We start from the raw sequence: 13,762 nt of genomic DNA on the forward strand, positions 1-13,762 counted from the left end.
AGACCAGCTTCTTTTCACAGCACTTCTTGCGTCCTCTGAGTATTTTTAAAAGTTATTTATTTAAACCTTCTGTGATTGATGTAATTTTTAAAGAATGGTATAGTTTGGGGATTAAATGTTTTAAAGATTTATTTGTCGAGGGGAGTCTTGCTTCCTTTGAACAACTTTCAGTTAAATACAGTCTACCAAATATTCATTTTTTCATTATCTTCAGATTTTTTCATTATCTTCAGATTAGATATTTTTTACAATCTCAATTACATACATTTCTTAAGACGACTGATAAGAATTTAATAGATGTAATTTTTAATTTACAATCTTTACAATGGTTCATTATCTAACATTTATGATATATTGTTGGGATTAAGAGAGGCTCACTCATTTAAATTAAAAAAGCCTGGGAACAGAACTTGCATCTTTTAATCTCTGAAGAAACTTGGAATGTAATTTTCAAATTGGTTAACATCTCATCTTTATGTGTCCGCCACTTTATGCGGATGTATCTCGTCCTTGTGATGAATGCAACAATGGAGAAGTTTATTAATTCATATGTTCTGTACATGCCAGTCTTGAGAAATATTGGAAGAAAGTATTTCAGGCTTTCTCTGCACTTTTAAAGTTAATTTTAAACCTAAACCCTTAACTACTTTATTTGGTATTGTTGGAGAGAGTGACATAACTTTAACGACATCTGAGCTGCTTTTATTTCTCTTGTGGTTAGACTGGTAGTGTTGCTCAGATGGAGGGACATTATCCCACCTCAAGGCCATGTGGCATCATGTCATGTTTAAATTTAGAGAAGATTTAGATGCTCAATTTCTTTTCCTTTTTAAAATAGTTTTATTGATATTTGTGGAATAGAAAAAATGAACAATACAATTATGATATGTGCTATAGAACTAGTAAAAAGTTAAAATGGTGATCATATGTAAAAATTCACATTTGTACTAGTACAAAATCTAATATTACAGTAGAATCTAACAAAGGAACAAAAAACACTAATAAAGGATAAATTCTAAACCCCTTACCCTAAGCAAAGTTGAAGGTTGAATATTTTTTAAAAAAATCAAATGGTATAACCTTGGAGAGCGAGAGAGAGAGAGAGCCCCACGCCAAAATTCCAAATCATCAACAACTTTTAAGGTTACGTTAGTAGTCCATAAACAACCCCCGTAACATTTGATATTTGAATCAATGACAGCATATCTAATTTTTTCAAATTTAAACAAGACGTAATATCCTTGGCCATTGTGCATGTATACGTGAAGCATTGTCTTTCCATTTAATCAAAATTGCACATCTGGCCATTAAGGAAGGATAAAATGCGTTGTTGAATTGAAGTTAGTTTAACATCATTGTCACAAAGTATTCGAGAAAGAGCTATGAAAGGCTTAGGTTCCAATTTTAATTTACAAATAACCGATAAAGTTTGAAAACACTTCCTTCCAAAATTTTTCTAATCTAGGGCAGGTCCAGAACATGTGAATTAAAGAGGCGTCACCTGTTTTTGCATTTGTCACATCGAGGATTTATGTCTGGATAAAAACGAGACAATTTAACTTTAGATGTGCTCTATGAACCACTTTAAATTGTAACAGACAATGCCATGCACAAAAGGATGCAGTGTAAAGCAGTTTGAATAGCAAACCTCATTGAACATGAAAAGATTCAAATCTTGCGTTCTTGATTTTAATTAACGAGGCCTTTTTTAAATTAACCACTGTCGTAAATAAGAGATATTAAGCCTTTATAAGGGGGTTGTAGTTCAAAAAAATGTCTCGAATATTCACCTCATGAATTCCAGGAAAATTAGGAATCTGAGATTGAGTAAAATGCCTAATTTGTAAGACGCTCAGTTTCCGATTTGAATGTAAATTTTCAAACACCGGGGACCCTTTTTGAATTACATTTATAATCTTTAATTTGTTATGAAGGTAGAAATGTTGACTAATGAGGTAATTTATCACTCTGTAAAGAATTCTTGTCTTTTTTTTTGGCCAAACAGCTTCTTTCTTGGTAGTGGATTTAGATTTTTCTTTTTGTCATAAAATAATAAATTGTCAATACAATATAATCTATTTGATTAAAATGTGGGTTCCTTGGATGAAATTATATGATTTTAAAGGTAATGATATTTTTGTCTTGACACATATCCATATATACTCTATTTTTGGATGTGAAATTTCAGTTTTAATAATAATGAATACGATAATAACAGCCATATGCCACAATGTGCTAACTACTAGATAGACTGTTTTATTGACATGGGATGTCCCACTACCTTGAAGTATTGCCAAGTGTTCTTCCACATTCTCCTGAGAATGTAGAAAGGCCTCTGTTCACTATCTTGTCTAAAGGACAAATGCCACACTCTCTCCCTTTGGCTTTTTACTGAATTTTGTGTTTTTAGAGGGGGATGAGCCCACAGTTTTTGAATTCTGTGGGGGGGAGGGGCAGGAGAGAGAGAGAGAGAGAGAGAGATTGGGCCATGGTTGAGGCTTCAACTGAAACAGTGGTTCTCTAGTACAACACAAATCTGCAGACACCATGGTTTTTTATTTAAATTTTTAATTTTTTACACTATGAACCATACTGACCAAAATACACACAAACATTTCCCTCTTTAATATACACAGCGTTATTTTCTCCCCTTTTCCCCTCTCCCTTCCCTCCCTCCTTCACCCCCCCACCCACTCAATGTTCAACATATATGATACATTAAACCTATTAAACAATGCCATCACACAATGAAAATAAACAAGAAAATTGTGTCATCTACTTTTATACACTGGGTCAGTTCATTTCGTCTTCTTCTCATTTTATCATTTTAGGTGATGGAGGTCCGCGGTAGGACTTCTCTGTTGTGTTCCATGTACGGTTCCCAAATTTGTTCGAATACTGTGATGTTATTTCTTAAATTATGTTATTTTTTCCAGTGGAATACATTTATTCATTTCTATGTACCATTGCTGTATTCTCAGGCTATCTTCTAATTTCCAGGTTGACATAATACATTTTTTTGCTACAGCTAAGGCTATCATAATAAATCTTTTTTGCGCTTCATCCAGTTTGAGGCCTAATTCTTTACTTCTTGTATTACTTAGAAGAAAGATCTTTGGATTTTTTGGTATGTTGCTTTTTGTGATTTTATTTAGTACCTGATTTAGATCTTCCCAAAACTTTTCCACTTTCTCAAATTGCATGTACTGTTGTTCCCGTTTCCTTCTTACAGCGAAAACATCTGTCTGATACTGTTGGGTCCCATTTATTTAACTTTTGGGGCGTGGTGTATAGCCTGTGTAACCAATTATATTGTATCATGCATAACCTCGTGTTTATTGTATTTCTCATAGTTTTAGAGCATAGCTTTTCCTATGTTTCATTCTTTATCTTTATGTTTAGACCTTGTTCTCACTTTTGTTTGGGTTTACAGCTTATTTCCTCGTTCTCTTTCTCTTGCAGTTTGATGTACATGTTTGTTATAAATCTTTTAATTATCATTGTGTCTGTAATCACATATTCAAAGCTGCTTCCTTCTGGTAACCTCAGACTGTTTCCCAATTTGTTCTTCAGGTAGGTTTTCAGTTGGTGGTATGCAAACATTGTACCGTGAGTTATACCATATTTGCACTTCATTTGTTCAAAAGATAATTTATTTCTCTAAAGGAAAGGTTATCTATTGTGAAGGGGGTTAGTTGATTTTGCGTCAATATTAATTTTGGTAGTTGATAATTTTTTTCCTTTCTATGTAAATCTTGACACCATGGTTGAAGTAGAAACACAATGCTGGAGAAACCACGGTGTCTACAGAATCGTGTTTTACCACAGAATCAATATTTCAGGCTTGAGCCCTTCCGCAAAGTAGAAGTTCGGACGCCTGCCAGCATTTTGCTCAAACTCGATGAGGGGCTCAAGCCTGAAACATTGGTTAGGTTTCTCCAGAATTTTTTTTTACAGTGATGCCATAATTATCTGGCAAATCTATTTTGAGAGTTTGGTTCACTTTTGAATGGGTGTGGTCCAGGCTTTGGAACTGTGTTTGAATAAGGAAAGCATCGGTTACCCAGTCTCTCAAGCTCAGTACCTTTTCTATTGGGGTCTGTACCTCAACATTTTACCTGTCCATACTTCCTCTCATTTAATCCCTTGCACAACAAAGACATACCAAGTTTAGTTACAAAAGATATTCCCCATCTTTTGTGGTGAACTTTTCTTGAATGCACTGTTGAATTATTTACTGATTTGCACCTCCCTCTTAATGAAGCAGATGCATGGCAGGAATGTTGTTGAAGGAGTGTTTCCTTTGTTTTTCGACCTGTAATGTGGCTGTTGGGAGGGTTCACTTCCCTTGAAATGGTGAATTTGGACTTCTTGCGCTGAGTGTGATTTAAACTATGTTCAAGCTGAGATGTAATTTTGAAGGGAAATTTAAGAAAAATAACATGCTATATCCGAATGAAGTACTGCAGAATAACTGCCATTTGAGAGTTGTGAAGTTATTTTGCATTGTGTAATAGTTGGATGTTTGTAAGGCAATCACCATCTGCTTGGGCATTTTGATGAATTGTCATTCTGGTAGCTTTGTAGCTGAAGGAACTGTGGTTGAGCAGCATTTGGGGGGTGGGGGAGGGCGGGCAGTGAGGAGGAATTGTCGACCCGACCCAAAATCTTAACATTGAAGAAGAATTTGGACAGGTACATGGATGGGAGAGGTATGGAGGGCTATGGGCTGGGTGCAGGTCAGTGGAACTAGGCAGAAAAATGAGTTGGCTTCGACAAGAAGGGCCTGTTTCTGTGCTATAATATTCTGTTAACCTGTGTTCCTCCAGCAGTTTGCTTTTTGCTCCACGTTCTATCATCTGCAGTCTCGTCTCTTGCAGTTGGAGCTTGAATCTTAGAACATGGAACAGTACAGCACAGGAACAGGCCCTTTGACCCATGTGTCTGTACTGAACACAGTGGTCAAATCAAAATAAAATTCTGCTGACTACTCCTGATGCATATCCCTCCGTCTCCTTCATATTCACGCCTGTCAGGTTAGGCTATCCTAACCTCTTCTGCCATTACTCCTGGATCCTGCTCCAGAAAACATTCACTATTTTTTTAAAAATTGCCCCGCACACATCCTCCCCCTCTCCTTAAACACATCACCTCTAGTGCAGCTATTCCTAACCTTTTTCTTTGCTATGGCCCCTTTAGATTCTGCTCAAAGTTTATGGGACCCCTTCCCTGTGAAGCAGTCAAGTTTCGGTTTTTCTCCTACCGACTGCATTTTTAAAAAATTGTTACGCGAGGTGAAAAGAAAATGAGGTCCTCCATTGAGAATGGCTGCTCCAGTCTGTGACGCCTTTACTCAGGAAATACGATTCTGACAGTCCACCTTATCAACACATCTCATCATTTTATTCACTTTAGTCTTCTGTGGAGTTGAATGTAAAATTGTCTCTTGCAGTGGCTTGGAAGTGGGTAGACTGGCAAGAAGGAAGAACCGCACTCTTCTGCTAAGATGAAACTGCCCCTTCACTCTCTGAGCAGAGCTGAACATTTGTCAGGTTGGAAAATGTTTTGAGGCTGCAGGTTTGGACTCAACAATATAGAGACACCGGCTGCCATTTCTGACGATTACCTTGTATGGTTTCTATGCATCTGCAGTAAGAACCACAGAACATTACAGCACAGAAACAGGTTCCTTTGGCCCTTCAAGTCTGAGCCGAACCTTTTTTTTTGCCTCATCCCATTGACCTGCACCCAGTCCATAGCCCAAGAAATGGACAAAAAGTGTACATAATCCAGTTTTGAATCTGGTGGTAGTCTTGTCTCAAATTACCAGCCAGGAGAAAAGGAAACCACTGAGGAAATCAGCCATGTGTTGCGTTGATTGTTCCCCCGATTGGAAAACACTATTTTCAAATGCACTCTTATTGTTTTTTTTTTCCAGATGGCACAGTGTGTGATAAAGGTCCAGTTGTCCATTTCCTGTGAGAATTTGATGGACAAAGATGTTGGTTCAAAGTCTGATCCACTGTGTGTCTTACTTCAAAACACTGGGGCCGATGACCAATGGATAGAGGTAATGTTGTTTGATGTTGCGATCATAGATTTTCCCTCAAGGCTTTTGACAAATGCCCACATTGCAGTCTTGTCAGAAAGGCTAAAAATTCATGGGATCAAAGGGAAAGTGGCAAGAAGGATGAAAAATTAGTCCACTGACTGAATCAAAAAGAAATGGTTCTCAGTGAAGCCCTGGTTACCTGATCTAACCTATATTATCAGGAGAGAAGAAGGTTCCAGTATTTGGGTTTTGGTTGGGCTTGGTGTGGCGACAGTAAGGCTCAGTGCTAAATTTCATGCTTTCTGTCATTTGTATCGATGGTTTGGGTATAATTGTAGTGGCTAGGATTGGGAAACTTGCTGATGAATGTGACATTGACGGTGTGGTCAGTACACCAGGTCAGCTGACACCGTAAACTGCTTGCCATCTTGTTTCGCTGGCAGAACTCCGTAGGATAAGCGGCATCTAAAACTGGGGCACGAGGAAGGAATTGTCAATGTTTCAGGTGAAAATCCTGCGTCAGGACTGAGCGGAGAGGGAAAGTAGCTGGAATGAAAATGAGAGGAGGAGGAGGCTGAGATGGGCCAGTCAGTAGGTGGTGGGTGAATTGAGGAGAGATGGTCAGGCAGAGTAGGTGGGGGAGGGGATATGTGTGGAGCTTGGAAGCAGACAAGGGGAAAGGCAGAAGGAGCTGGGGAAGGTGATCAACAGGAACACACAGGCTCCCCAATGAGTAAGGAAAGTGATACTGAGTTGCTGCAGAAGTTGGTGACTGGAACATCACGCAAGCTTCCCTGCCTTCCATCGACTCCATCCTCATCTGCTGAAGCTGACATACAGAGGGACTCCAGGTGCACTCTCCTTCCTCCTTTTGAGGACAAGGCTCAAGTATGAAGGCATGCACCAACAGGCTTATGGCCAAATTCACTCCAGCAGCCATCAGGCTCCTGAATGAAACCCACAGCAGTGCTCTCATGCTGCCCTTTCTTGGTGCCAATTGATTTTCCTTTTCATTGCCATCCAACATTGTAATTATCTTCGGCACATTGTGAATGCAGTTTGGAAGAAGGTAGCTGACCACTGCGGTGTCATGGATGTGTGGGATGACAATAAGATCCATTTCTTTAAAAACCAGCCAGGCGCCATGGTTCATAACCAGTGGAATAGAATTGTAAATACCTTTGACCTTAGATGAGGCCTGTAACACTCTGAAGTTAAGTTACTCTGTTGTTTTAAAAAAAAGGAGCCTTTGGAGATTTTTGGGTGTGTGATGGAATTGAGAAGGTTCCTGTTGAGAAATTATCTGGCTGGTTACCTTTCCGTCCAAAATAAAAGCTGAGAGGTGGCTCCTTTAAAAATTAGAGAGATTTTGGAAAATGACACTTTGTTCTCCCAACAGCTAGACAGAACCGAAAGGGTGAAAAACTGCCAGAGGCCGGAATTCGCAAAGAAGCTGGAGGTGGATTATTACTTTGAACGTGTGCAGAAGCTGAAGTTTGGCATTTATGACATTGACAATAAATCCACAGGCCTGAAGGATGATGACTATCTGGGTGGAGTGGAGTGTACCCTGGGACAGGTGACTTGCTTTGTGTGTTGTGCTGCTTCCTGCTGCTGATTGAGGCATCTTGCCCTAAGGAAGCTCCCACTCGGAATGTTTCCAGATAAATTAGGCAGGTGACCATCACTGGCGGGTGGTATCTCAAATGTGGAGAGCACCTGCTCTCACTTCCTGCCTCCTTTCTTTAGGCCCACCATGGCTTACTGGTGGTGAAGAGATGACATGCTGTAAGCACCTATCAAGTTTGGTGGGTGATGATTTCCAGCAGGCCAACCAGAATGCTGGCATGGCAGCATGGTGCTGCGCTCGCAGAGAGACCAGGAGTGTGGGGCTGTTCCTTTGGGGAAGAGAAGTGCAGAGGCCAGTATTAAACGAGGTTTCATGGTGAATAGGAAAAGAGCTTTCTTCTGGGAGTCTGCAATGGGAAAAGAAGAGAACATCATCTTCTAGCAGAACTATGAGATAAATATTTGAAGGGTCACATTGGAAGCATGTGCCAATAGGATTCATTTGGTGCTGATATAGGGATGTTAGAAAGAGGGAGCATGGCAGTGGGTTTAAGATTCTTTTATTGTCATGTAATAAAACAGGTGTAATGTTACACAAAATTGCATTTAGTCTGCTATAGGGCAGACAAAGGTTCGCCATCAGCAGAAATTGCCCGGAGCCCAAAAACAGCCAGGAAAAGAAGCAAGAGAGTCTCTCTGGAGTCGCTGAATGACCGTGGTTTATGAAGCAGGGCTGTAGGGAGGAGCATGGTAGTTTGGAGTTGGCGGTGTTCAATATGCTAAACTCTTTCCTGATTTGTTTTTTTAATAAGATTGTCTCAAGCAAAACATTCACTCGACCTCTGCAGTTGAAGAAAGGAAAGTTGGCTGGCAAAGGGAATATCACTGTGAGTAAAACTGCAACATTCCTCCATCCCCACAACCCTCCACTATTTCTCATGATGACACATCAGTCTCACTTTCTTTGGATTCCCAAGAGTTACAGGCTTCACACTTGGTCATTGTGTAGAGTTGACATTGTAATTCTTTCCACAAAATGGTAACCAGATAAATCGGTGGGTTATCTAAAATTAATATGTTGGCTATATTGAAGTTTGTTTCTGTCTATTTAATGTTTTATAGCCATCCAATCTTATCATTGACTGATAACTCCTATTATAGTTGATCCATGAGTCAGGACTATAAATGAGTAACTCCATCTTGGATTAATTAAGGTTGGAGAATTAGCAGTTCATTTAATCTCATCACAGCATAAAATGAGTGAGAATCCAAGGCAAGTAAAATTCTGATCTGGGAAGTGGGAATCCTGCAGTAAGAGGTGGCCCTGAGGTTTTGTGACCGTCTTCGAGGAGGTTTTACTCTGCATCGAATCTCATGCTGTACCTCACAAAAAGGGTGCATTCTCAAACTGCACGTGCTGGAAATCTGAAATGTAATCCGACAATGCTGAGAACATTAGGCAGTCAGTCTGACTATACATGAATAAGATGAGATTATGGGAAGTATGATTTGTCAGAACTATTTACAAACCTTTGTTTCAGTTCAGAAGGAGCTTTATTCTGTATCTAATCTGCTGCCCCTGCTCTGGGAACATTTTCTGATGATTATAGACTTCCTGGAGAGATCTGCATAAGAATATCCTGTGAAATTCATCTGATTATGATTCGTATTCTGATGTGAACTTTTCTTTATCCTTGTGTTCAGGTTATAGCAGAGGAGATGAATGATAAAAGATCAGTGGTTCTTCAGCTGGAGGCCAGAAACCTGGAAAATAAGGTACAGAGCAATGGCTTAGGGTTTTATGTGGGCAGATTGGAGCTATGGGGGGTGGGGGTGACAGTGGCTCTGGTAAAGATTGTTCAAGATGGTGTCCCAGGAGCGGGTGACGTGCACTGGATCCTGGGCAACGTCAGTGTGATTGAAGCCATGTTTTTTTGAAGAAGGGGGACATCTTGGTTTCAGGATGGTGAGACCTCAAGTTGATGTGCAAGGCTTTCTCAAAAAATGTGATTTCCCTTCTGCCATCAACTCAGCCTTTGCCTGCATCTTTATTGCCCTGGCCACCTCCACCCTGAGATGCAACAAGGACAAGATTTCCCTTGTCCTCACCTACCACCCAACCAGCCTCCACATCCGGCTTAATATCCTCTGCAACTTCCATCACCTACAACGTGATCCCACCACCAGATATATCTTCCCCGCTCCAGTTTCCACAGCAACCGCTGCTTCTGCGACTCTCGTCCACTCCTCCCTTCCCGTTTATCACTTCGATACCTACCCCTGTGACTGCAAGAAGGGCTAAACTTGCGTCTGCATCCCCACCATTCGGGGCCACTTCACTTGTGAATCTACAGGAGGCGTCTACTGCCTCTGGTGCTCTCGTTATGGTCTGCTCCACATCAGAGAGACTGGGAGTCTGGTTTCGTTGAACACCTCCACTCGATCTGCTGTAATAACAGATTTCCCAGTGGCCAACAATTTTAATACTACACCCCATTCCCACATTGATAGGTCTATTCATGGCCTCATGCATGCCAAACCAAAGCTAATCTGTAAATTTGAGCAACAACAATTAATATTCTGTCAGGGCACTCTCCACCCAGGCGGCATTAACATCAACCTCTCCAGTTTCCATTAACCCTCTCCCTAAGTCTATCTCTTCCCCACCCTCTGACTCTTTGCCTCCAGCTCCCCATCCCCCTTTCTTCTCTATTCAGAGAGCTATCCCTCCCCAGCACTTCTCAGATTATTTCTCTTCTTCCCTCCCACCCATATCCACTGTGACCTTTTGCCTGTCAGCCTGTACACCTCGCTCTGCCCTATCCTTGCTCCTCTCCTCCTCCCCCTCCCCCCCCTCCCTTTTTGTTCAGGCGCCTGCCCTCTTTTTGCTCATGCATTGGCTACCCTTTACTTCCTATAGATGCTGCATGACCTGCTGAGTTTCTCCAGCATCTGCGTGTATTGGACATGTTAGTATCAGGCACCGGAGGGCCTGAGCTTCAGTTAGATTTGCAAGAATCGAACTCCTTTTTGAAAATTGGACGGTTTACCTGCAGACAATTCACCTGTGTCTTGAGGTATTAGGAATGGAAGCCTCTGCCATGTATAACTATTTGGAGGCTTTCAATCCAATTCCTCGTGGTTATGGATCAGCAGAATTACTCTCTCTCCAATAGCAAATAGCTGATGTGTGAGATGGTGGTTGGTGAAGCATAGACTTTGTGCTCTGGTACTCTAATGAATGGGAAACTGTCTTTCCTCAGCTCTCACACTAAGTCAAAAAGCCCTGAACTACTCAGTGGGATTGGGGGGGTGGGGGGGTGGTGGTGGAATTGATGAATTTGGCCTATTTTAATTCCCTCCACACCAGTTGCAGCTGGAGCCACTTCCACAATACCATCTTGCGTTGTCGGGATGCTAACTAGAGAGGCCAGGGCAGTAACTGAATCCCCCCCTCCCCACCCCTACTGCAGGCGGGCTCCCCTCGCTTCCCCTGTCTGCAGCAGTGGGGCTAAGTCATGTCTGTCCTATACTGTAATGTTACATGTTCTAATGTGAAACTCCTTCCCCATCAGCACTGTTGAACATCAGGCCCAGGAGGACCGTTCACCCTCACCCTCTCGAGTAGTTTGTGGAATAATTGAATAGATGCCAGCTGTTTTACATGTGCTTTGTTAACAGGACCTTTTTTGTTTAAAAGGATTTTATGGGGAAATCTGATCCTTTTATGGAGCTCTACAAGCAAGGGGATGGTGACAAGTGGCAGCTGGCCTACCGGTCAGAGGTGAGGCTTTTGGGGGGGGGGGGGTGGGCTGGGGGTCCTGAGCCCAAGGAGAGGGAGTGGCCCTACTGGGAGGTCCTGGGGCCCTGAAGTTGGCAGGAGTGGGTGGTCCTGTGGCCCTGAGGTTATGGGGGAGCCGGGTTTGGGGGGGGGGGGGGGGTCAGTAGCCCCGGGGTAAAGGGGGGGAGGGGAGGGCAAAGTGCAAATGCAAGGGAGACCCGGGTCAAGGCAAGGGAGACCCGGGTCAAGGCAAGGGAGACCCGGGTCAAGGCAAGGGAGACCCGGGTCAAGGCAAGGGAGACCCGGGTCAAGGCAAGGGAGACCCGGGTCAAGGCAAGGGAGACCCGGGTCAAGGCAAGGGAGACCCGGGTCAAGGCAAGGGAGACCCGGGTCAAGGCAAGGGAGACCCGGGTCAAGGCAAGGGAGACCCGGGTCAAGGCAAGGGAGACCCGGGTCAAGGCAAGGGAGACCCGGGTCAAGGCAAGGGAGACCCGGGTCAAGGCAAGGGAGACCCGGGTCAAGGCAAGGGAGACCCGGGTCAAGGCAAGGGAGACCCGGGTCAAGGCAAGGGAGACCCGGGTCAAGGCAAGGGAGACCCGGGTCAAGGCAAGGGAGACCCGGGTCAAGGCAAGGGAGACCCGGGTCAAGGCAAGGGAGACCCGGGTCAAGGCAAGGGAGACCCGGGTCAAGGCAAGGGAGACCCGGGTCAAGGCAAGGGAGACCCGGGCCAAGGCAAGGGAGACCCGGGTCAAGGCAAGGGAGACCCGGGCCAAGGCAAGGGAGACCCGGGTCAAGGCAAGGGAGACCCGGGTCAAGGCAAGGGAGACCCGGGTCAAGGCAAGGGAGACCCGGGTCAAGGCAAGGGAGACCCGGGTCAAGGCAAGGGAGACCCGGGTCAAGGCAAGGGAGACCCGGGTCAAGGCAAGGGAGACCCGGGTCAAGGCAAGGGAGACCCGGGTCAAGGCAAGGGAGACCCGGGTCAAGGCAAGGGAGACCCGGGTCAAGGCAAGGGAGACCCGGGTCAAGGCAAGGGAGACCCGGGTCAAGGCAAGGGAGACCCGGGTCAAGGCAAGGGAGACCCGGGTCAAGGCAAGGGAGACCCGGGTCAAGGCAAGGGAGACCCGGGTCAAGGCAAGGGAGACCCGGGTCAAGGCAAGGGAGACCCGGGTCAAGGCAAGGGAGACCCGGGTCAAGGCAAGGGAGACCCGGGTCAAGGCAAGGGAGACCCTCCTTGATGCCCTTGTCCAGCATCAGTTTTCACACTGGTTTTGCGGGGATGTGAACTCCAGAAGGACTGTGAGAGCATCAAGGCAGAACTTTCCGCTGGCTGATTGAATAAAAACCTTCCTGAAGCAGTGTGTATAGTGTTCGTGTATGTGGCCTGCAACAGAAAATTATCTGGGTATGGTTATATGGTAACCTCTGGTTCAATTTTATTGTTACCAAGGGAAACAAGGGAGGAGATTGATGAGGCTTTGATAGAGGTTTCTGAATCCTCTAGCCACAGGTGGGGTTCCAGAAGACCTGAAAGTGGCCAATATTGCTTTCTTGTTTAAGAAGGGCAGTAGGATCTACTAGAATGTTGAAGGCCAGCAAGCCAAACGTCAATGGTTGGGAAATTATTGGAGCAACTTCTTAGTCAGAGAACTATTCAGATTTGGAAACATGGACTTTATTGATGGTCAGCATGGTTTTGTATGGGGGAGGTCCTAGCTTTATTGGAGAAAAAAACAAGAAAGATTTGGGGTAGGACAGTACTCCATTTGGAAACATTTGACCCAGTCCTTTATGGTAGGCTGGCCCAGAAGGTAATGTCACAGGGTGAGTTGGTAAATTGGATCCAAAGTTCCAAATCTGGTCAGGGACCTGAGAGGGTGGTGGCAGAGGGGGGCTTTTCTGGCTGCAGGTCTGTAACCAGTGGTGTTCTGCTGGGTTGTGTGTGTGTGGTGTGCAGATGACAATGAAATTTGGTGGCGTTCTGGATTATGAGGAAGGTCTACAATGGGAGAAAAATCAGTTGGAAATGGCAGGTGGAGCTTCATTTGGACAAATTTGAGGTGATGCATTCTGGGATGTGTAATGCACGTATGCAGTAAATGGAAAGACCTTTGGAAGCATGATTTCAGATTCAGGATTTATTATGAACAAGTCTTGAAAATCAGTGTTTTGCAGCAGTCTCATCGTGTAAACGTTCATAAACATCTTCTAACATTACTTTAATTTTTTTTTTAAAATGCACAAAAAGGAAAGCAGTGTCTTTGGTTCATCAATTATTCAGGAAGAAGCTGACCTTGTGCCACTGTGTGCTCATCCTTGGGTATTTGTACCTTTTTCCTGATGGTAGCAGAGTGAAAAGGGCA

At 43.6% G+C, this 13,762-nt stretch overlaps 1 protein-coding gene across 9 annotated transcripts in view; it reads left to right on the forward strand.

Annotated features, from left to right (window-relative positions):
* The window catches only part of LOC138735896 (copine-1-like), an 85,181-nt gene that overhangs the window by 49,274 nt on the left and 22,145 nt on the right, over nucleotides 1–13,762 (forward strand). For 8 of the 9 annotated variants that reach the window (XM_069884508.1, XM_069884503.1, XM_069884502.1 and 5 more), the window contains exons 2-6: nucleotides 5,939–6,070; nucleotides 7,452–7,631; nucleotides 8,434–8,508; nucleotides 9,326–9,397; nucleotides 11,322–11,405. In XM_069884508.1, the coding sequence (XP_069740609.1) occupies nucleotides 5,939–6,070; nucleotides 7,452–7,631; nucleotides 8,434–8,508; nucleotides 9,326–9,397; nucleotides 11,322–11,405 (543 nt within the window). The remainder of the gene's footprint in view (nucleotides 1–5,938; nucleotides 6,071–7,451; nucleotides 7,632–8,433; nucleotides 8,509–9,325; nucleotides 9,398–11,321; nucleotides 11,406–13,762) is intronic. The other variant, XM_069884510.1, reaches the window with a different exon arrangement.

The sequence above is a fragment of the Narcine bancroftii genome, chromosome 6 (assembly GCF_036971445.1).
Source record: "Narcine bancroftii isolate sNarBan1 chromosome 6, sNarBan1.hap1, whole genome shotgun sequence".
Taxonomy (NCBI): domain Eukaryota; kingdom Metazoa; phylum Chordata; class Chondrichthyes; order Torpediniformes; family Narcinidae; genus Narcine; species Narcine bancroftii.